The sequence below is a fragment of the Siphateles boraxobius genome, unplaced genomic scaffold (assembly GCF_051911475.1).
Source record: "Siphateles boraxobius isolate OS27281-9 unplaced genomic scaffold, OSU_SipBor_1 63, whole genome shotgun sequence".
Classification (NCBI taxonomy): domain Eukaryota; kingdom Metazoa; phylum Chordata; class Actinopteri; order Cypriniformes; family Leuciscidae; genus Siphateles; species Siphateles boraxobius.
The window spans coordinates 2,627,963-2,649,635 of NW_027509190.1; the positions used below are offsets into that span (position 1 = coordinate 2,627,963).

Genomic DNA, 21,673 nt, shown 5'->3' on the forward strand with positions numbered 1-21,673 from the left:
GAACAATCCCGGAAAAACCGGGACGGGTGGTAACACTAGCTACAACAGTTTCACAGCGATTTCAATATCCTAACTATAATTAGCCTATTGCCCAATCATATTTCGGCTATCATGAGATATCATGTTACAGTTATAGCCTATAGGCTGTGAACTAACATGAACAAACAAAGAACAGCTGTATTTTTATTAACTAACATTAACAAATACAGTAACAAATGTATCGCTCATGGTTAGTTCATGTTAGTCATTAACTAATGTTAACTATTGAACCTTGTCTGCATTGTTCCGTGAACACAGCATGCTATAAGCCAACTTCCTATAATAACAGCCAAATAGTCACAAATCTCAAGTTAAGTATTAAATCAACCATGCATAATCAACTACGACACACTCACACACATATTGCATATCAGTGTCAAATGCATAATTTACACCACGTCTGGTGCAACTTACGAAGAGTAATAAAACCAACTGTCCTACTCACGTTCTAAATACAGCTGAAGTCGACGTTTTTGGGATTGGAATCTCATGAGTTTCTCTTTCCATTCGTTTCTGAATAGGCAAAACCGAGCACGTCGCGTCGCTATAACTTTACCGAGATGCTGCGGTCAGAGCGGCTCAGCGGGAAACCCCTTTTTTGTAAACAATCAGTCAAACTTCCGGGAGTTTTTTTTTATAAGATTAGCCTATAAGTCAAACATTGCACTTAAATACACATCAATAAATATATAAATACTGCACGTAAATTATTATTATTATTATTAAAATAATTTATTAAATGCAAATTGGATGGAGGGGTGGCACAGGAGCTCTCTAGGCGGGCCCGGCCCCCTAAGGCCTGCCCATAGCGCCGGCCTTGCTAGGAGGAGGAGTCAGGAAGCTAGCCAAGTGTCAATCAAGTTGACAAACTGAGCCGAAGGTGTACGAAGTAATAACATATCCTGTGGGGCATGTCAGAGGGCAAGAAGTTCAGACGTCGAGCATCACTGTCACGGAGGTCAGGTAGCATCATTTTAACGGAGGACTGCGAAACATATTTTCCGGTCACTTTAACGGTATTTTTGGACAATGTCATTTTATATTTGTATATAATTGTATATATATTATAATTGTAAATATCGTGTGTGCTTTTTTTTAAGAAATCATTTTTATTGATAGTAGTTTTGTTTGATATAACCTAACCGTTAGCCCCCCAACAAAAAAAATGTCTGGCAAAAAATCCCATAAAGCCATGTCAGATACTGACTGGATTGCAAGGCTAAAACAGTTTGCCAGCACAGGAGTTTGGCCATCAAATGAGGGTAACAGGCCAGCTCCTCGACAGAAGAAGTGGCATGATGAGTATCAAAGGGTGAGTGTGCTTTTGTCACCTTTGCATGATGTAATAATTCTAATCCTAATCATTTAATTCAATGTCATCATTATTTATAGATATGTATATAGATAATGTTGCAGGTATTTGAGAATTATGTTTATTTATGTAAACAAAAAATTTTTTTTGCACTGGGAGATTCAGAGATTTGAGGCAGTGGGGGTGGGGATGTTGAGTGAATGGATATTTTGAAGGTGTGAAATGTTCCTCTCTTAATTCTAGCATGAACTGAATTGCAGTGCTTTGTCAACATTACTGCATTCCTGGATAAACTTGCCAGAGGGTTAAAGACTCTAGCTTGAGCCCGCAGCCAAAGGTTAGGTTTGTCAGAAGTGGGACTCCAACCCACGCCTACAGGGGAGACTGGGACTTGAACGCCAGCTGCCGAAGGATAGTCCGTCAAAATGGGGATAATGTTGAACAATGTTGAACGCCACAGCCAATCACGTCGACGCGCATACAACATTTGCAGCCAATTAGAGAGCGCCATTCTCGACATTATAACATTTGCAGCCAATCAGAGAGCGCCATTCTTGACTTTTTCCTTATCATTTTCGACATTTGACCAATCAGAGTACAAGGAAATATCGATGGCACGTTTACGCTTAGCACCGCTAGGAGGAGGAGTCAGGAAGCTAGCCGAGTGTCAATCAAGTTGCCGAACTGAGCCGAAGGTGTACGAAGTAATGACATATCCTGAGGGGCGTGTCAGAGGTCAAAAAGTTCAGACGTCGAGCATCACTGTCACGGAGGTCAGACAGCATCATTTTAACGGAGGACTGCGAAACTTATTTTTCGGTAACTTTAACTGTATTTTCGGACAATGTAATTTTATATTTGTATATAATTGTATATATTATAATTGTAAATTTCGTGTGTGCTTTTTTTAAAGAAATAATTTGTATTATAGTAGTTTTGTTCAAAACTATATAACCTAACCGTTAGCCCCCCAACAAAAAAATGTCTGGCAAAAAATCCCATAAAGCCATGTCAGATACTGACTGGATTGCAAGGCTAAAACAGTTTGCCAGCACAGGAGTTTGGCCATCAAATGAGGGTAACAGGCCAGCTCCTCGACAGAAAAAGTGGCATGACGTGTACCAAAGGGTGAGTGTGCTTTTGTCACCTTTGCATGATGTAATAATTGTAATCCTAATCATTTAATTCAATGTCATCATTATTTATAGATATGTATGTAGATAATGTTGCAGGTATTTGAGATTTATGTTTATTTATGTAAAAAAAAACCTTTTTTTTTTGCACTGGGAGATTCAGAGATTTGAGGCAGTGGGGGTGGGGATGTTGAGTGAATGGATGTTTTTTTGAAGGTGTGAAATGTTCCTCTCTTGTTCTTTTAAAGGAGGATACAAACTTTACTCTCTCTTTATCTCTAATTTTACAGTTTGTATCTCCCCTTCAAAGAACATGAATAAAAATAAATGACACACTTCAATAAATTAATGTAGCATTCATACTGATAAGTTAGAAATGCATGTATTCTATATTATATGTGTGATAATGTTTACAGATTGAAAGATGTCCGATGCAGTCTCGCGGCCAGACAACCTTGCTCGGAGCGGTCCCAAAGTGCATATGTGGTTTTCACACTCAAAAGGTAACAATGTAAAGATGTAACTTGTATTTTTTTATATATATATAATTTACTGAACAAATTCTTCTCGATCAACAATTATTGTAGCCTATGTATTTTTGTGGTTGTCTTAAGCAGGCCACAGCCTCTATTGGACAAGCACCAAGGGTTGTTGAACAACAGTCTGCCGCTACTGGACCAGCACAGGAGGTCATGGCGCAGAGTCAGCGTCAGCTCCCACCCCAGCCTACTTCTAAAATTATACCAAGTTTGTCAAAGGTAATAACATTTTTTTTATATATAATTGCAGTTTTAATATACGTTTAGTATAAAGGTTTAAGTTCAGTGGAAATGGCTGGTATGTTTTTACACCTACCTGCCAGCTGTGACACCTTGTACAGGGGCGGCTGTAGTCTGCTTATTGGTCAGTTTCACTGTCTCAGGTTGGTTTAGATCAAGTAAAATGGTGAAAGAACAATGTAACCTATGTGATCTCTCTTTCTTCTCTGGGCTCTGCTCTTGCATTCTCCTCTTCCTCTCTAATTGGGATTTGCCATTATGGGTTAAAGGACACTCGCGTCCTTCATGGCATCTCTGTTGATTTTTCCAACTGGCTATTGAAGCTACGTCTTTCATTCTGTATTTCTCAGGTAACATTCCACTAATGCACAATTAATTATACACGTATTATTAATTAAGTCATCATGAATCTGCTTTGTTGCCATTTCAAGTGTAACCTTCTTTCTCTCAAGGATAGCTAAACTTTAGTCTAACTGGAAAGAAAGGCTTTAACAAAGAAATGGCCCCTTAAACGATTGGCTTCAATGACCCCTATATGTTTAAACACATTGAAGACCTTTCTCAAACACAAAACAAGTCCCTATTTCATTTCTGGAAGCTGTGTTAAATAAGCAAGCACTGCATTCAGATATCAAATACAGACATTAAAGAATACATGAAAAGAACATTTCAGTAATCACACTGGTAACTTATATAAATAAAGTAAAATCTCCAGAGAAGTCATTCAATTCATTTGATATTTAGAAGGAAAATTATTGATTAATACCTTAATTATAATCAATCATTACATATACATTGAAGCAGCAGTGGATTCCAATCCACCCCCTTCACTGTTAATAAACGCTTTCTCTTACAAACTATGTGCAAACAATTTTTGATTTTAAGTCATTTTTAAAAGGTACTTGTTAAATTACTATATACTCACATTCTAGCAATACCTTCCCACACATTTTTCTATTCTAACTGTGCTTATTTCAATCTGTATAAGTAGTAGAGTGTGGTAATACACAGACAAAAAAATAAGTTAAAGAAAGAAAGCAGGTCCTTTAGTTATATAATGAATGATAGGATCAATAGATATTTTCTCATTTTACATTTTATTATATTTTTGGCCAATGTGCTGTTACAATTCAATTTGTATTTTCATTGAAATTGTTTTGCCCTTTTTTAGTTTACCAAGCCAAGATTTGGTGGGTCCCACATTGCTGCTGCAAAGCCAAATCTGAGTGTGGCTAGGAGACCATCTCAGGCTGTTGACCAACCCAGCGCAGCAGTGTCCAGTGCCCCTACACCAAGCACCACTGTCTCTGTAAGTACTGGCATAATCCACATTGCATTCTAAGACAAATTCCACATCTGTGCACTTTTTAGAAACTTGCATTCTAAGACACATTCCACGTCTGTGCACTTTTTAGAAATATATTTTGTATGCAGGAAATCTTATCATAATGAATTAAGAGCAATACTATACAGTTTTCACACAATATGCAGTCAGTGAACACATTTCCACAATGCTTACATTTTCTTAACAGACAAGCTATACCTCCCAACAAAATTATGGATTGTTTTGTAGTATTTACAAATGTTAACACACACCACCCCACAATAGCAAAAACAATATTCCAAACCTTAGATACAGTATAAAAACCTCGGCTTCTTCAATGATATCAGTTCAAAAACAATATATCTCAGCTGATAATAAACAAACAATTGAATAATTGACACACACCTGATTTATGTTGGGTAAATTGAGCCAACCATAGCTGATTCCAGTCTGGCTTAGACTCAGTGGCAGGGGTTATTTTTTTCTGTTACATTGACACTTATACATTAAAAGGAGGACTTTGAGGAGTGATGTTTTTGGAAACAGAAAAAGACAAACACTGTAATGTCTGGACGAGGAAGAGTAAGAGCAAGGGGCCCAGGGAGAAGAGCAGGCCCAGTGAGATGTGCAGTGACAGATGCAGTGAGAGATGCAGTGAGATGTGCAGTGAGATGTCCAGTGAGAGGTGCAGTGAGATGTGCAGTGAGATGTGCAGTGACAGATGCAGTGAGAGATGCAGTGAGATGTGCAGTGAGATGTGCAGTGAGATGTGCAGTGAGAGGTGCAGTGAGAGGTGCAGTGAGATGTGCAGTGAGAGGTGCAGTGAGTTGTGCAGTGAGAGGTGCAGTGAGATGTGCAGTGAGAGGTGCAGTGAGAGGTGCAGTGAGAGATGAGAGGTGCAGTGAGATGTGCAGTGAGAGGTGCAGTGAGAGATGAGAGGTGCAGTGAGAGGTGCAGTGATATGTGCAGTGAGAGGTGCAGTGAGAGATGAGATGTGCAGTGAGAGGTGCAGTGAGAGGTGCAGTGAGAGGTGCAGTGAGAGGTGCAGTGAGAGATGAGATGTGCAGTGAGAGGTGCAGTGAGATGTGCAGTGAGAGGTGCAGTGAGAGATGAGAGGTGCAGTGAGAGGTGCAGTGAGAGATGAGATGTGCAGTGAGAGGTGCAGTGAGAGATGAGAGGTGCAGTGAGAGGAGCAGGGCCAGGGAGAAGAGCAGGCCTAAGGACTTCCAAGGGCTGAAGAACAGTAGTCAGTGATGAAATTCGTGCCACTATCATTGACCATGTAATCAACCACGGTCTTTCGCTAAGAGAGACTGGTACACAGTAAAGGGAAAAAAAACTGATTTGCTTTTTACTGGAATACTGTACATGTGGACATACAGTTCCCAACCAATAAATTTAGTGTAAAAATGGTGGATTGCATGTTTTGTATGCAAATACCTGTAAAACTGAAACACAAAAGTCTATGAAGTTTTTGTAATACAATAGCCAGTATTTTGAAACCTGGTGTACTTTGATTGACTGCATGTACCTTGTGAAGTGAAAACAAGTGTTATTCTTTGACAGAATAATTTCATTCTGAGTCAGATTTCCAGTGTTTTGGTAAAGTTAGTGTGTGCAGAGAAAGCTTCTATTTCTATTTCTATTTTGAAATGAAGAGTTAGTATATATTTACAGTTTTTTTCAATTGTTTACACGCAATTTTGAAAACCTCTACCTCCTTCTCCTCTTCATCTACCTCCTTCACCTCTTCCTCTACCTCCTTCTCCTCTTCCTCTACCTCCTTCTCCTCTTCATCTACCTCCTTCTCCTCTTCATCTACCTCCTTCACCTCTTCCTCTACCTCCTTCTCCTCTTCATCTACCTCCTCCTCTTCCTATACCTCCTTCACCTCTTCCTCTACCTCCTTCTCCTCTTCATCTACCTCCTTCACCTCTTCCTCTACCTCCTTCTCCTCTTCCTCTACCTCCTTCTCCTCTTCATCTACCTCCTTCACCTCTTCCTCTACCTCCTTCTCCTCTTCCTCTACCTCCTTCTCTTCTTCCTCTACCTCCTTCTCCTCTTCATCTACCTCCTTCTCCTCTTCCTCTACCTCCTTCTCTTTGAGCCCCCCCTCTTATTCTCACTCTTCTTCTTCTTCTTCTTCTTCTTCTTCTTCTAGCTCCTTCCATTTTTGTTGAAGACAGGTGAACTCACCTGCTGCCTTTTATAGCACTCCTGAGTGATGCGTTTTCAAATTAGCACATGTGTGCTTCCACGCCTGATGGATGTGCATATCCAATTCATTCATTAGTGTGGTCAATGGCAATCCGGGGCTTTGTAATGACAAGGAAGTAACCTCACAATCCTTATCTGTGTCTAAGGTGTGAAAATGTGTGTAGAGTTTTACAAATCACTGTGTGTAATGTTTTGCTAAAAGGGTAAAGCAGACATTGTGTGTAATGTTGTGCAAATCTGTGGAGGGGTTTTGCTCATTGGAGTAGAATTTTGCAAATTGCGTGGAAATTTTTATTTTAGTGTGTAAACAATCATAAAAATCTGTAACAAAATGTGTTCTTGAGAAGAAAATTATCCATTTGGCCAATTGTGTTTTGTTGGTGTGAGTCTGTGTTAAGAGTTTAGGAAAAAGTATCTGAAGTATGGGTAAGCGCTTGTTAGCGATTTAAAAAAACTGTAAATACTTTTGAAAACAGATTCAAATAAGCGGCGATCCTAAATTGCAATATTATTTCCCACTATTACTGTTTTTGACTGTATTTTAATCATATTTCAAAAACAAAAAGAATCTTACTGAACATAGACCTTTAAACAGTATTGTATAATTCCATCTAGGATTAGTTAAAATTATTGGACAGTTATGACTGTTTCTTTCTCTTGTTATATATGCAACATATATTATATTTCATTGCATGTTGTCTCGGTAAGTAATTTCAAATTTTATTGGTCCAAAATAATTGAATTTGCATATTAACTGTCACAACTCAGTAGAGTCACACAAATTAGTGCTAGCAGCTGACACAATTCTGAAAACTATTGGAACAAATGTATACATTTTATTCTATAACCTTAAGTACGTATTTGACATCCAATATTTTCTATTTTATATGAGGGTAGTCTTGGATAGATAAAGCGGTAATTAAATAAATGACCTGCTAGACTAAATGTTTTGTCTTTTTCCTTCACAGACTACTCCTTCGGGGGCATTACTGCAAGATGCATCTGCAGTTCGACTGCATCGTTTGTGGTCGGACACTTTGCCACCAGAGGATCACAGGTGGATTGCCAGCAGGCTTTTTAAAATGGGGCCCAAGGGAAAACCAGAGCTTCGAGACAACCTACAGCTCGGGTATTACCCACCACAGCCAGCACTTATTTACAACCAGGCTCCAGCTCCAGACAGATTTTTTTGTCATGCTCTGTTGCTGTGGATGCCGTACAAGCTGTGGAAGATCAAGGCTCTCTGTCCCAATTCTGCCTGCGGGCAGCATCAGCTGACTGGAGGCGGTCTGCACAAAAGGGCACGGCAGGTTCTGGACATCGATAGGATGTACAACATGGTCACAGAAACCCTCATCTGTACCAAGTGTAAAGCCTCGCATGTGTCCTGGAGTCAGACTGTCCTGCAACAGCTGGATCTGGGCCATCGCTCTGAATTTCGGGTCATCCTCACGCGGAAGTAAGGGCACTTTAATTCCACATCCAGTTGATAGCCCATCATCACATATGTTTGCAAATACTTTACAAATCAATTATGTAAAATATATGAATGTGTGGATTTTGCTTTTCCTAAGGTATGCCTGTGATATTAGAGTCATTCGGCTGCTGCGTGAGCGTGGCCTAGGCAACAGTCCCACGCGGGTCATCAAACAGCTGCGTGAGAACCACAGTGAGGAGTGGCTCCAGCGTATGGCCCGGTACACCACCCAATGTGTGGACTTCCTCAAACGACCCGGGGTGTTGCAAATACAATTCCAGGAACCCCCAGAGCCTACAGTGGTCCCAAGCTGCAAGTGTACAGCCAAGACATCCTGACAAGGCTGGATGAAATCCATGCAAGGATAACATCTACGTATGGTTCAGTCTTGAAGATGGATTCCACTAAAAAGGTTAGCAGGGGATTTTTATTAATTTATGGTGTTTACTGTTATATCATTGTCAGAGCATGAGTATCATATTCTACATGGTGTGATGTTGCATGGTGCTTCCTGTCATCTACTGCAGATCACTAAGAAGCTGGCTGGGACGGCAAGGGGAACGGGACTCTGGCTTACCTCTGTTGGCAATGAGTTTGGTCAGGTGCTCATGAGTGTGCTGACAGCACAGGAAGGAGCAGGACTGGACATGATGGTCGATGGTCTGGTGAAAAGGTACCAGCAGGCTAGTGTGGATCCACCTGCTGTTTTGTACGTGGACTGTGGCTGCTGCACTGATGTGGGTGAGACCAAGCTGAAAACCAGATTCAGAGGGTGGCCTGATCTCATGATTCGGTTGGACATCTGGCATTTTATGCGCAGGATTGCCATGGGGTGTACAACTGATGCCCATCAGCTGTATCCCATCTTCATGTCACGGCTGTCAGCGTGCATTTTTGAGTGGGATGCGGCTGATGTTTCTATGCTTCGCAAAGCAAAGAGAGAGCTGTTGATATCCCAGGGTTGGCCTGCGCTGACAGATGAAGATGTCAACAAGCATCTTACCAGGAATGAGCTGGCACTCCATTGCCGGAGGAGGACCTGTGGAGAGGAGACTACCATCCTTTTCCTTGAGCGGCTGCTTACAGAGCTCCTGAGCAGCAAGGGCAAAGACTCCCTGGGTGTTCCTCTCCTGGACCGAGAAAGGATGGAGCACATCTGGAATGTCCAGAAGAAGCATGTGAAATGCATTCAAGACCCCCCTGGTGTTGTGCTCTATACAGAGACAGGGAGCCTAAACAAGGGAGGTGTGCTTCTAAAGACCTACAGATGTGCCAGAGGCTCCACTTCTCTCGAGTCCTTTCATTTACACCTGAACCGTTTCATCCCAGGTATTGTCTTTGTCACACACACTGTGCATGTGTAAAGAAAGAGCATTAAGTGTTTTTGTGTGTTCCTTTAACACCTCCTAAACACTGCTGTGTCTATTTACAGGGACCAGTGCAAACAGTCTGAACTTTCAGATTTATCTGCTTGAGGGTCTACACCGGTGGACCAGGACCGGGAGGCTGCTTCCCTGTCATCGGAGCCATCAGCTTTGCGCAGCTACACAGGAGAACTTGTTCACTGTGTAAACGGCAATTATGAAAAGTGTTACACCGGTGAGAATTATTTTATATATTTTTTATTTTATCAACTTGCAATTTCTGTGTAACCTCCGTCTATATGTCAGATTTAACCCTATAGAGTCGATTGTATCATAATTGATATGCAAGTTTCTAAAGGACTCTAAATGATCAACATGATCAAAACTTTTTAGGAAACATGCCCTCTGTCGTCTGATTGATTATAGTCTTTTAGTATAATTGTAAAAGTGTCCACCTTCAGCTCGTGCTTCACGTTTCTTTTCATTGTGAAACCTTTACTGATTTTATAAAGTAATTGTAAGAATAACTTTTATATTGTTACTAATATTTAATGACTAGTTACTAGACTGAATCCGCTTGGGTTCACTTGATTAGAAAATCATGTTACATGTAAATATCAAAATGATCATCAGACTTTTCTCTCAATCATCATTGTATTGCATTTCATTTCATGTTTTGCCCACATAATTAAACGTGTTGGGCCTCTAAATAAAACTGTTTTGTTTTTTTTCTCCTTGACGATGAGCTCTATATTCTCACACTATATGAGCTACTACAAAAGCCTAATGTATCAAATATGATACACAACATTCTATTTAATTTCCGTTTGTTTATTGTTTTTATTTCAGGTGAGCTCATTGGAGTGCAGTATCTGTTCCAGCAGACTGGTCAGGCACTGCAGGACATGAATCCTGACTCTGAGCAGACAGCAGAGCTCATTGAGGACCTCAGTGTGGAGGAGCGAGATGAGGGCTTCTGTGACATCAGCGAGGATCACACAATAGCAGATCCGGAGGCTGTTCTGTCACCACCCTCTTCCACACTGACACTGGGTTCTTCCACCCTGGTCACCAGCAGTGCCACACCTGTACTGGGCTCCACATCCCCTTCACTGATCCCTGACCCCAAACTTGTCCTCACACAGTCTCCTTCATCACCTGGACCCTCAGGGACTGCTGTCACACCTGTTCCCTCTGAAACATCTGTTTCAACTCTCCCCGCAGAGCCAGAGGATGCTGGTCAGGATGTTGATGAAGAAGAGACGGTAAATACTACTCCTTTGTATGTCTTTCAAATTAACTAGAATAATTATGATGAATTAACATCCAGTGCTTTAAATCCAGACTTTCCACATATTTTACATTTAAAAGTACAGCCTAAACTCATTTGTAAGCTGCAAATACACATCAAGTCAAGTCATCTTTATTTATTTGGTGCTTTGTAAAATGCCAAGAATGGCGCTCTCTGCTTTGTACTATACAGTGCTTTACGGTGATAAACAGGAAAATAACACAATCAGTTATGGAATTATGCATTAGACAGATGTGATGTAATAATTGTATTGCATGTTTGTGTTTTTTAATAGGCTGTTGACTACCAAAATATCCCGGGTTATCAACATGTGGACCAGCTGGCAGAATATCTGGTGGATCTCCGGGACCACCCAGCCCTCAGCCTGACCAACCAGGAAGCCAACACCATAATTGCTCTTTGGCAGAACCTGGATGACCGGGACAAGGAACGGATGGTGTATGACAGTCGATGCCGAAAGAGACTGCTGTGTGGACGCTTCAAGGTCCCGAAGAAGCCCACTCACCCTGGTGTAGAGAGCACCACCAGATGTGTGCTGGGTGCAAGCAGCGCACCTGCTCAGTGGCCTGACTGTTGCCGTCTGGTGGAGACCATCTTCATCAGACTTTGCACTGTCCACCCAAGCCCCAAAAGAAAAGGCAAGGGAGCCCTGTCAAGATGGTCTCTGATCCTGCAAGACTATCGCAGGATAAGGCAGCTTTTACTGGGCAACAGCTTGGTGATGAGAGGAACATCCATGCAGCTGGTGGAGGTTAACCAGAACACCCTGATTCAGTGGTATAACAAAAGACAGAAAAAGCAGGAGCTGTCTGTGCTGCTTCAGGGCATTCAGTTGCCTCAGCCCCTCCCTGAAGCTCATGAGCCTCTCCAGGTAGCCAAACGTCTACGGACTGAGCCAGAACAACCAGGGGAGCAGCACCAGTACAAGCTACCAGAGAGCACAGCTGGTCAGGCAAAGCAGAGGCAGACTTCTGTTGGGCGACCCCCTCTCAGACCCAAGGCACCAGCGCAGAGTCAGACGTTGCTGACACCATCTGCATCTGGAGCATCACTGCAGATGGTACCAAATATACTTATACCATCAGCACCAGGTTTCCAGGGTGTGCCAATGTTCCAGGCTGTGCCAATGTGCCAGGGTGTGCCAATGTTCCAGGGAGTGCAAATGATCCAGGGCATCCCAATGGCCCAGGGGATGCAAATGGTACAGCCACTGTTACAGCCAACAGCTGTACACGGCACCCGCTTACCCGCTTCACCAGCTGCCAATCCAGACGCCATGCCCAAGAGACCCTACAGGAGAACCGTAGAGGCCAACACTTGCAAAAAATGTGGGCAATTTAAAACAAGTGCTACAGGACATAGCCAGTACAGGGGCAGGGTGTACTGCCCACAGACTGAGACTGTTTCAAAAGAGGTGTGGTTAGAGGAAATGCGGAGAACCATTTCCAAATAATGTATATATTTTCATGTATATAGCATCATGTATATAGTGTGAACAGTTGTTTAAATAGTTAATACTTGTGTTGAATATTATTTAACTGTTTTTTTAACGTTATTTAACATTTTAACTTTTTATTTCTTGTTTTTGAAAACCTATTTAACTCTTCATTTTATTTATTTATTTTTAAAACATGTTACCAGTATTTAACATTTTAATATTCATTACAGTTCTGTTGGCATGACTGGAAAATAAAAACAAATTGGCAAGTGATTTCTTTTTGACTTTGACTTTCATATAACACTAGTTCATCAGAACACTGCAACAATATAACTTTTGTATATAAAAAATATAATTTATACATTTTGTTATTCTTGTGATTGACATTTTCAGCATATTAGTTACTATTTAATGGGTTGCATCTTTGTTCATTACAAATAACAGATTTGCAAGTGTCTTGTTTGAATGTAACCTAAAAAAATACTTAATCAGATCAATAATAATACAACAACTACTAAATAATAACACTGTTCCATTGGCAATTATATATTTTTATGAAAGAATACCAAAGAAACACAACAAACAAATTACATATGTATATTTTATTAACACTGGAACAGTATGCATTCAAAAAGAATTTGCTTATTTACTTTTACTTTCATATAACACAATATTTCATCAGTACACTGCACCAATATAACATTTGTATTTAAAAAGATAATTTGTCCATTTTGTTATTCTTGTGACAGACATTCTTCATATTAGTTACTATTTAATGGGTTGCATCTTTGTTCGTTGCATAATAATGCAAATAACATTTTTTTTTTAATGAAAGAATATCAAAAAACAACAAACAAATTACATATGTATATTTTATAAACACTGGAACAGTATGCATTAAAAAATTTAGCTTATTTACTTTTACTTTATTATAACAATATTTTATCAGTACACTGCAACAATATAACATTTGTATATAAAAATATAATTTGTACATTTTGTTATTCTTGTGAAACATTTTACAGCATATAAGTTACTAATTAATGATTTGCATCTTTGTTCATTGCATAATAATGCAAATAACATTATTTTTCATGATAGAATATCAAAAAACACAACAAACAAATTAAATATGTATATTTTATTAAAACGGGAACAGTATGCATTCAAAAATAATGATCATTTATTCAAATAATAAATATTACAAAAAGTTGTCTTTAGCTGGATTCGAACCCCTGTCTTGGTGCACACCTGCAATAGAAAACAGTGTGATATAAATGCGTGATTTTCACACACGAAGAAACCGGAAAATGTACCATAAGATCTATGCTAATGAAGGCATATCTTTGAACATCAAATTTCAGCCTTTCTTTTCTTCGTTTTTCTTTCTCTTCTTCCCCCTCTCTTTTTCTTCCTTCCCCCTTTTCTTCCCTTCTTCCCCACCTTTGTTGGACTATTGTTCCCCAGCTTGAACGCAGCGCCTTAGACCGCTCGGCCATCCTGACACGACGGCCAGTGGTCAGCAGCATTTTTGCACCTACACGGAATGGCAGATGATCTAGAATCTAGGGCTTCACCGCTCACCCGAGTCAGAGCACATGCCTCGTTGGCGCAGTTAGGCAGCGCGTCAGTCTCATAATCTGAAGGTCGTGAGTTCGAGCCTCACACGGGGCAGAATGGTGCTTTTTGATACACGGGACAGTGTAAATAAAGGAGCTGCTTTCTGTATTCCCTTTTATGCCTTTGTCCATTTCTTCATATGCACTGTAATTGAAATCCAGTGTTTCTTTAAGACTAATGTTGAACAAATGCAGTAATAGTATTACTCTCATATTCATGTTATATGTGTCAGTGTTGTTACAATGTTTTGTTAAGGCTTATATCATTCTTTCATTCTAATGGCATGTCTTGTTAATGCTAATGTGATGTTTTACATGACATTCCTTGAATCTTGTGTCATGACACTCCACCCCATGCCCCCAAACCCATGACATTTCATTCCAAGAAATTTCCAAGAATCCTTGCCATGAAATTCTACTGCATCTTCTTCCGGTAAACATCACAACATGTTATTTCGTGAAATTCAGTTAGTAGTTATAACCATTCGGCTTATGTCAAAATGATTTATGACCCTATGATTGACAGGTGGGCGGGGCTAACCTTTGACCTTCCGGAGGGTGTTCCGGAGGTCCTTTGATGTAGGGATTAACCTTTGACCTTCCGGAGGGGGTTGTTCCGGAGGTCGCTTAATTTAGGGATTAACCTTTGACCTATCGATCGATCAAGTTGACAGTACATTCCGGAGGATGTTCCGGAGGTCCTTTAATGTAGGGATTAACCTTTGACCTATCGATCGATCAAGTTGACAGTTGTCTTTGCCCTATTGACTTTTGTATGATATATGAAGTTGCCAGTTGTCTTTGCCAGTTGTCTTTGCCCCATTGATTTTGACCTATTGACCCCGGGGGGAAATAACTTCTTGGTGTGGGAAATTTCCTCCGTGTCGGGGTGAGAAAATAATTTTTCTAATGTCGCATATAGATTAGAATAGATTAGAATTACAAAAGTAAAATCATCTTACCGTTTCACTATGGTGAAGAATTGGATTAAAGTTGACAGTCTCCGCACTGTGTGTGTGTGTGCGTCTGTCTGTGAGTGTGTGCGTGTCATCCGATATCCTGGCATTCCTGAGCACGCTATATAAATGGGGATAGTGTGTTGTAGCCAGACCAGAAAGAGAACCATGAGCTACATGAGCATGGATGGTTCATCCTCCCCTAAAACCCCAGAGATGGCGCTGACCAGCAAGATGATGGAAAGTCTGACTATGGCACCGAGAAAGGCCATTGGACACGTCCGTTTGACAAACTTTCTCCATGAAACTTCGGAATGGACTCAAGCTGAATATATGATGTGTAGTAACCGTGTATTCGGGTACAAATTTCATAAACCCTCACGAATTGTTATACTCTACACCGCCGACGGCGTGGGTGAGTTTCAGCCTGGGGAAGATCCGTGTGTTGTATTTCCTGAAAAAGACTGGACTCTATTTTACACGTTTGTCTGGAAGGATCTGCACGACATCGGCGAAGAGCCTTTGTACACTGCCGAGTGGGACGGTGTAAGCCCAAACACCCGGTACCGTGTGGTAGGTGACCATACTAAAAAGAAGCCGAATGATTCTGTCTACATATTCTGCTGTAAAGACAAGACAAAGCTCGACAGCACTCGATCAGGAGTTATCCGGCCTAACGAGCATCACGATCTGTACGAAATGCAATTTGTGTTCAATTGGTGCGATCTGAATCTGCTGACTAGTGTTTTTTCAGCCATCAACAAAATGTTCAAATGGTGTGACCTGCACGACGGATACAACAAAATCAAAGTGCAGCTGTTCCACCCCGAGAGATGCGCGCGCAGCAGTTCGTTTACTAAGCCATCCACGCCCATTCACTACAGTCATCCTAAAGCTCGACTGTCAGACCCTCCCAAGCGTCTATATAAACCGTGGTTAAAAGTCTAGAATGTTCCGCCCTCTTCTACAACCTCATAAATTCCAGCGACCAGACCCTCCCGAGCAAACACATATAAACCATGGCTGAAGACGGAGGTCCAGAACCCACACACGTGTGCAGCTGCGGTATCTCTTTCGGCAGCATTCTCGACCCTGACGATAGCGTGATCGACCATATTCTGACCGACGACGCCGGACCATCGGGTCTCCACAAAGACTGGGCCCCGGCCAAAACTACCAGACGTCGCATAGCCTTGGCACCGTGCTTTGAAAACGACTGGGGTCAGACTAAAACTACCAAACGTCGCTTAGACTGGGATTTGGAGATCGAGTGCGACTGCGCTTGCACTAAACCTTCACCACCATCCGACAAAAAGCTTGGATCTCAGAACCTGACTTACGAGTCCGACGACCCCGATGCTAAACCCAATTTAGACGCTACAGACGGATGTTTCAGCGACGTTGGATTCAAAATCATAAAAGCAGCGGTCGTGGTGCTGCTGCAACATCTCATTGGTGATAAGCTCAAGGAGGAATGTGAGGGGTGTGCGATTGATCATCCTAGCCAGCTGCAGCATTCCTGCCTGTTTGACCCTCCCAACTACTTCTTCGACACACACTTTGATGAACTGTCAGGCAAGCTGTTTAAACCCAATTTTCATACCATCATTACTATTATCCTCAACCGGTGTGGGTTAAAATCTCGACCCCACCGTATTCAAGGAACAGTCGGGGGTATTCTGCATGAATTAAAAGACGAACCATTCATCACAGCCAAGCTAGAAGAAATCAGGGGGAGACTTCTGGACAAACCCTGCAAGGAGATCATCTACGACGTCGTTGATCTCTGGGAAGGTCTCTCCATCGTGAATGGCGAGTGACCAAACCTCCTCCGACATGGGCGTTGTGGGGAGTATAACACACTTTATAGCATCCATGTTTAAAGATCATTACAAAGACCAGATCATCGGTCTTATGAACAAGATTATTGAGGACGCATCCGATTCCCCGTTTGAAATTATATTTTACTTTTTATTCTGGCTAGATTGTGATTAGACCGTTGTATTATATCCGTTTTACTTAAACTGTAACGTCATTATATCCATTTTTTTACTATGTTGTATTATATTCATTTTAACCTTGAGTGTGCATGTAGCATGATTATATCCATTTTTACTTAATGTTTGTTGTATTATATTCATTTTTTTACCTAGCGTGTACAGACATGTCATTATAACCATTTTTACTTAGCCTGTATATTCTGTAACGTCATTATATCCATATTTTTTTAATAAAAGATTGATTCAAATCATCCGTACCTCTCATTCTTTCACAGCGGGTGAAACATCATCATCATCATGTCCGAGCTCATGAAAAAGGCTTATTATACACCGTCCAACCCAGGTTCTTTAGGGGGTAAAAAACGATTAAAAGATGCCGTCTTAAAAGATAGCGGAGTCCGTCTAAGCGATAAACAGGTTTCAGAATGGCTGGCTGGTGAGGATGCTTACACATTACACAAAACAGCGCCGATAAAATACAAACGAAATAGGGTGGTTGTATACGGAATCGATACTCAGTTCCAGGCCGATCTGGTCGACATGACCGCTTATGCCAAGGATAATGACGGTCATAAATATCTGCTGACCTGCGTGGACGTTTTCACCAAACACGCATGGACCAGGGTGTTGAAGAATAAGAGCGGGGTTGAGGTTACCAAAGCGTTCGAGTCTATACTCGAAGAGGGGCGTGTCCCGCAGAAATTGCAGACGGATCAGGGGAAGGAATTTTTTAACAAACATTTTCAAAATCTCATGAAAAAGCATGACATTAATCATTTCGCTACCGCTACCGATTTGAAAGCCAGCGTCGTCGAACGATTTAATAGAACGTTAAAAAGTCGCATGTGGAGATTTTTAACGGCTACCAATTCACGACGATACATAGATGTTTTACAGGACATTATTCAAGGGTACAATACCAGTTATCATCGCAGTATCAGAATGAGACCCGTGGACGTCAGCAGAGTCAATGAGGGTCAAGTGTTTCAAAACTTGTATGGGGATGTAAAGAAGAATAAGACCGAGAAACCCGTATTAAAGTTCAAAGTCGGCGACGTCGTCAGGATTTCTAAAGTGAGAGGTCCGTTTGCCAAAGGTTATGAGCAGAACTACACTGAAGAGTTTTTCACTGTATCCTCATGTATCCCGCGCCAACCCCCGGTCTACAGACTCAGCGATTATGACGGCGAAGTCCTTGAAGGGGTTTTTTATGAAAAAGAGCTGCAAAAAATAATTGTGAGTAAAAACAAATCTTTTAAGGTGGAAAAGATTTTAGGTCAGAAAAAACAAGGCAAATCTACGCTTGTTTTAGTGAAATGGCTAGGATGGCCTTCAAAATTCAACAGCTATGTAGATAAAAAAACTGTGGTGGACTTGCAATCTCCTTAAAACGCATCGACCATAACGGATGAGATCATACCATCATGGACGAGCACGGGTTCTACGTCACGCTACCATGCAATGCATCGTCGTGGGTTTACCCCCAAAATCGAATATCCAGCTATACAACCAGACTACCAAAAGCTATAAGCTTGAAAGGACCCTGGCAAGTCGGACTAGTCGAAATCGAATATCCTAGAAGTTGGTATAGCTTTAACGACAAAGAAGGATATTTCACCCTAAACATTGCGTCGGATGGTGATACGGTTAAAAAAAACACAGCGAAGCAATTAAACATAGCTGGAGGGTACTACCCGAATATTCGCGCCATCGTACGTGTTATAAATCAACTTATCCTAAATCATGGGGTATTGACTCATGATGAAATAAAAAACAAACTGTTTCTGGTGGCAAAACCCAACGTTTCACTCTACTTCCGAGGGAGACTCGGCATTATTTTAGGATTAGCGAAAGGCGGGTATCTCGGACAATCGAGCTACGATAAAGAAACAGATTTGACGAAAACCATTATGATGTACGCCCCCCATCAATGCGACATCAACGCAGGGTTCTACACACTCTACGTCTACACGGACATTATCCAATATCAAGTGGTCGGCGATTCTCACGTACCCCTTTTGAGATGCGTACATATATCGGGTAAAACCAACGAGACGGTCATTGCTAGATACGACAAGCCGCATTACGCATCGATCGCCAAGGATCACATCACTGACATCACCATAGAGGTTAAGGACGATCAAAACAAACCGGTACCCTTCACTTACGGGAAAGTCATCGTAAAACTACACTTTAAACCAAAAAATGAATTATCATTATAGACCTAGAGAGAGTCCGGACTATGTCGCCTACTATCAAAACCAAGCCGGGGGAGCTTTACCGGGTTATGCCGGGGGAGGGGTTATGTATGGTAGCGGCTTAGGGGGTATTTTTAGAGGTCTGTTCAGGATGGCCGTACCTCTGTTAAAAAGAGGCTTCAGCATTGCAAAGCCCCACCTAAAATCGGCTGCTAAAAATATAGTATCCGACGTCTTCTCAAATGTATTGATGCGTTCCCACGACATTGATGCTAAAGCTCAAGGCGGATCTGGTCTGATGGTCATGGCACGTAAGAGAACGTCCAAACCTCCCGGTGTGAGAAGGCGTGGTCAATCGGGGGTGAAAAGGAAGAAAACAACACATGTATCAAACAAACGCTCACTCGTACGTAGAAAGCGTAAGAAGACTGTTAGGCGAAACGCGTCGGTCAAGAGAGGGGTAAAAACCATATTCTAACATGGCGTTACTGCATCGTATGTCGGGAGAGTGCATCAAGTCCGAGCTGGACTTATTTACGGTACCTCTGACACAGACCATCATCGAGAAAAACAGCTATTTAGAAGTAGCTCCGTTATCGGCCCTTTCGGCCTCTGCCCCGATAGAGTTTTTTATCGCGGGAAACGGGGATGATTATATGGATCTCAATAACACCATGCTCTATCTACGGGTGAAAATCACGCAGCCTGACGGAGACGATATCCCGCATCCGGCTAGGGTTGGACTCATTAACTACCCGGGCGCTACAATATTTTCGCAAGTCGACATAACCCTGGGTGATCGCCTGATATCTCAAAGCTCAAGCACCTATCCTTATCGCTGTATCATAGAGAGTCTGCTCAACTACGGTAAGGATACGTTGGAATCTCTGTTCTCCACATCGTTGTTTCACAAAGATTCGGCGGGTCAGATGGATGTGCATGACCCCCCTGGAAATAACGCGGGACTGACAAAGAGGGCGACCTATACCAGCCGGAGCAGGGAGGTGGAACTGTTTACCCCCATACACGCCGATATATTCTTCCAGGAGAAACTTTTACTGAATGGGGTGGATGTTAAGTTGCGATTTATTCGAGCAAAAGATGAATTCTGCCTGATGAGGGGCGACGACATTGCTTACAAATTAAATATAACGGCGGCATCCCTATTTGTCAAGAAAGTGTCTGTATCACCCCCGGTGAGACTGGCTCACGCACAGGCGTTACTGTCAACAACGGCCAAGTACGCCGTCGACAGGGTCTGTCTAAAAACGTTCTCAATCCCTACTGGGTCTCGTGTTCTGAATCAAGAAAATCTGTTTTTAGGAACATTGCCAAAGTCTATCATCATCGCCATGGTCGACAACGATGCATTCACCGGATCCTACACAAAAAATCCATTTGCGTTCAAACATTACAATCTGGAGTTCTTAGCCGTCTACGTCGACTCTCAGCAATTCCCCGCTAAACCTCTACAACCTAATTTCGAAGCCGGTCTGGCGGCGCGTGAATTTTATCAGCTTTCGATGGCGACCGGTAGACACCTTAAAGACCGCGCACTCTGTATCGACAGTAACGATTTCATAAACGGATACACGCTTTATGCGTTTAACCTCACCCCGGATGAAGAGTGTGGACAGCACATTTCGCTCATCAAGTCCGGAAATATCAGAGTCGAAGCTCGTTTCAGACAACCGCTGCCAAATACCGTTAACTTAATCATTTACGCCGTTTTTGATTCTCTCATTGAAGTGTCTAACCGCAGACAGGTGCTGATCGATTACTATTGAGAGATGAACACGCTTCAACTCACAGCTATCGTGGATAAAATGACGTGCAGAACACATTTTCTTGGGGTTCTACCGAGCGATCAACTACCCAAAAAACCTGTGAGGACCTTACCTGCGATGGGGATCATTAACACCGACCCCGCTCGGCTACCCGGTGAGCATTGGATCGCCGTTTATTTACCCGAAGAGGGGCCCGCTTGTTTTTTCGACAGCTTTGGCAATCCACCCAACAGCACCCGCTTCCCAACCAGCATCGATCACTTTCTAGCGACCAACCACCCCCAAGTATTATATTCCGACAGACAAGTCCAGGATTATTCATCCAATACCTGTGGGGAGCACTGTTTGTTTTTTCTATATCATTTAACTAAAGGTTGTGACTATGACCGTGTGTTGAAACTATACACCGACGATTATATTAAAAATGATAAAATGGTATCCCTATTTGTGAAGAGATTAAGACCGCATGTGTGTAATGATAAAATGTCATCCTGTGTGCAAACGTGTTTGATCTATAAATAAAAAATCTTAAAACATTTTATTTTTTATCGTCTTTATTTAATCGTAAGATACATTCGTTAAAATTCCAACCATTGCCTCGGATCACCGGTCGATATTTTAAATACAGAGTCTTTCGGAGTCCTGTAGCATGAATATTTCCGTGCCTTTTTATAAGGTCTAACATCGGGTGTGGTGGCGGGGGTGGCGGGTTTACTCT

At 41.8% G+C, this 21,673-nt stretch overlaps 1 protein-coding gene and 1 non-coding gene across 2 annotated transcripts; both read left to right on the top strand.

Moving 5' to 3' along the window:
* The first annotated feature begins 13,995 nt into the window (after positions 1 to 13,995).
* trnam-cau (transfer RNA methionine (anticodon CAU)) lies at positions 13,996 to 14,069 on the top strand. Its single transcript has one exon. It is a non-coding gene; the product is annotated as a tRNA-Met (tRNA).
* Positions 14,070 to 19,647: 5,578 nt separating this feature from the next.
* On the top strand, positions 19,648 to 20,955 carry LOC143719437 (uncharacterized protein F54H12.2-like). Its single transcript, XM_077209785.1, has one exon. The coding sequence runs from the start codon at positions 19,648 to 19,650 to the stop codon at positions 20,953 to 20,955; it is 1,308 nt and encodes a 435-aa protein (XP_077065900.1).
* Positions 20,956 to 21,673: the final 718 nt, after the last annotated feature.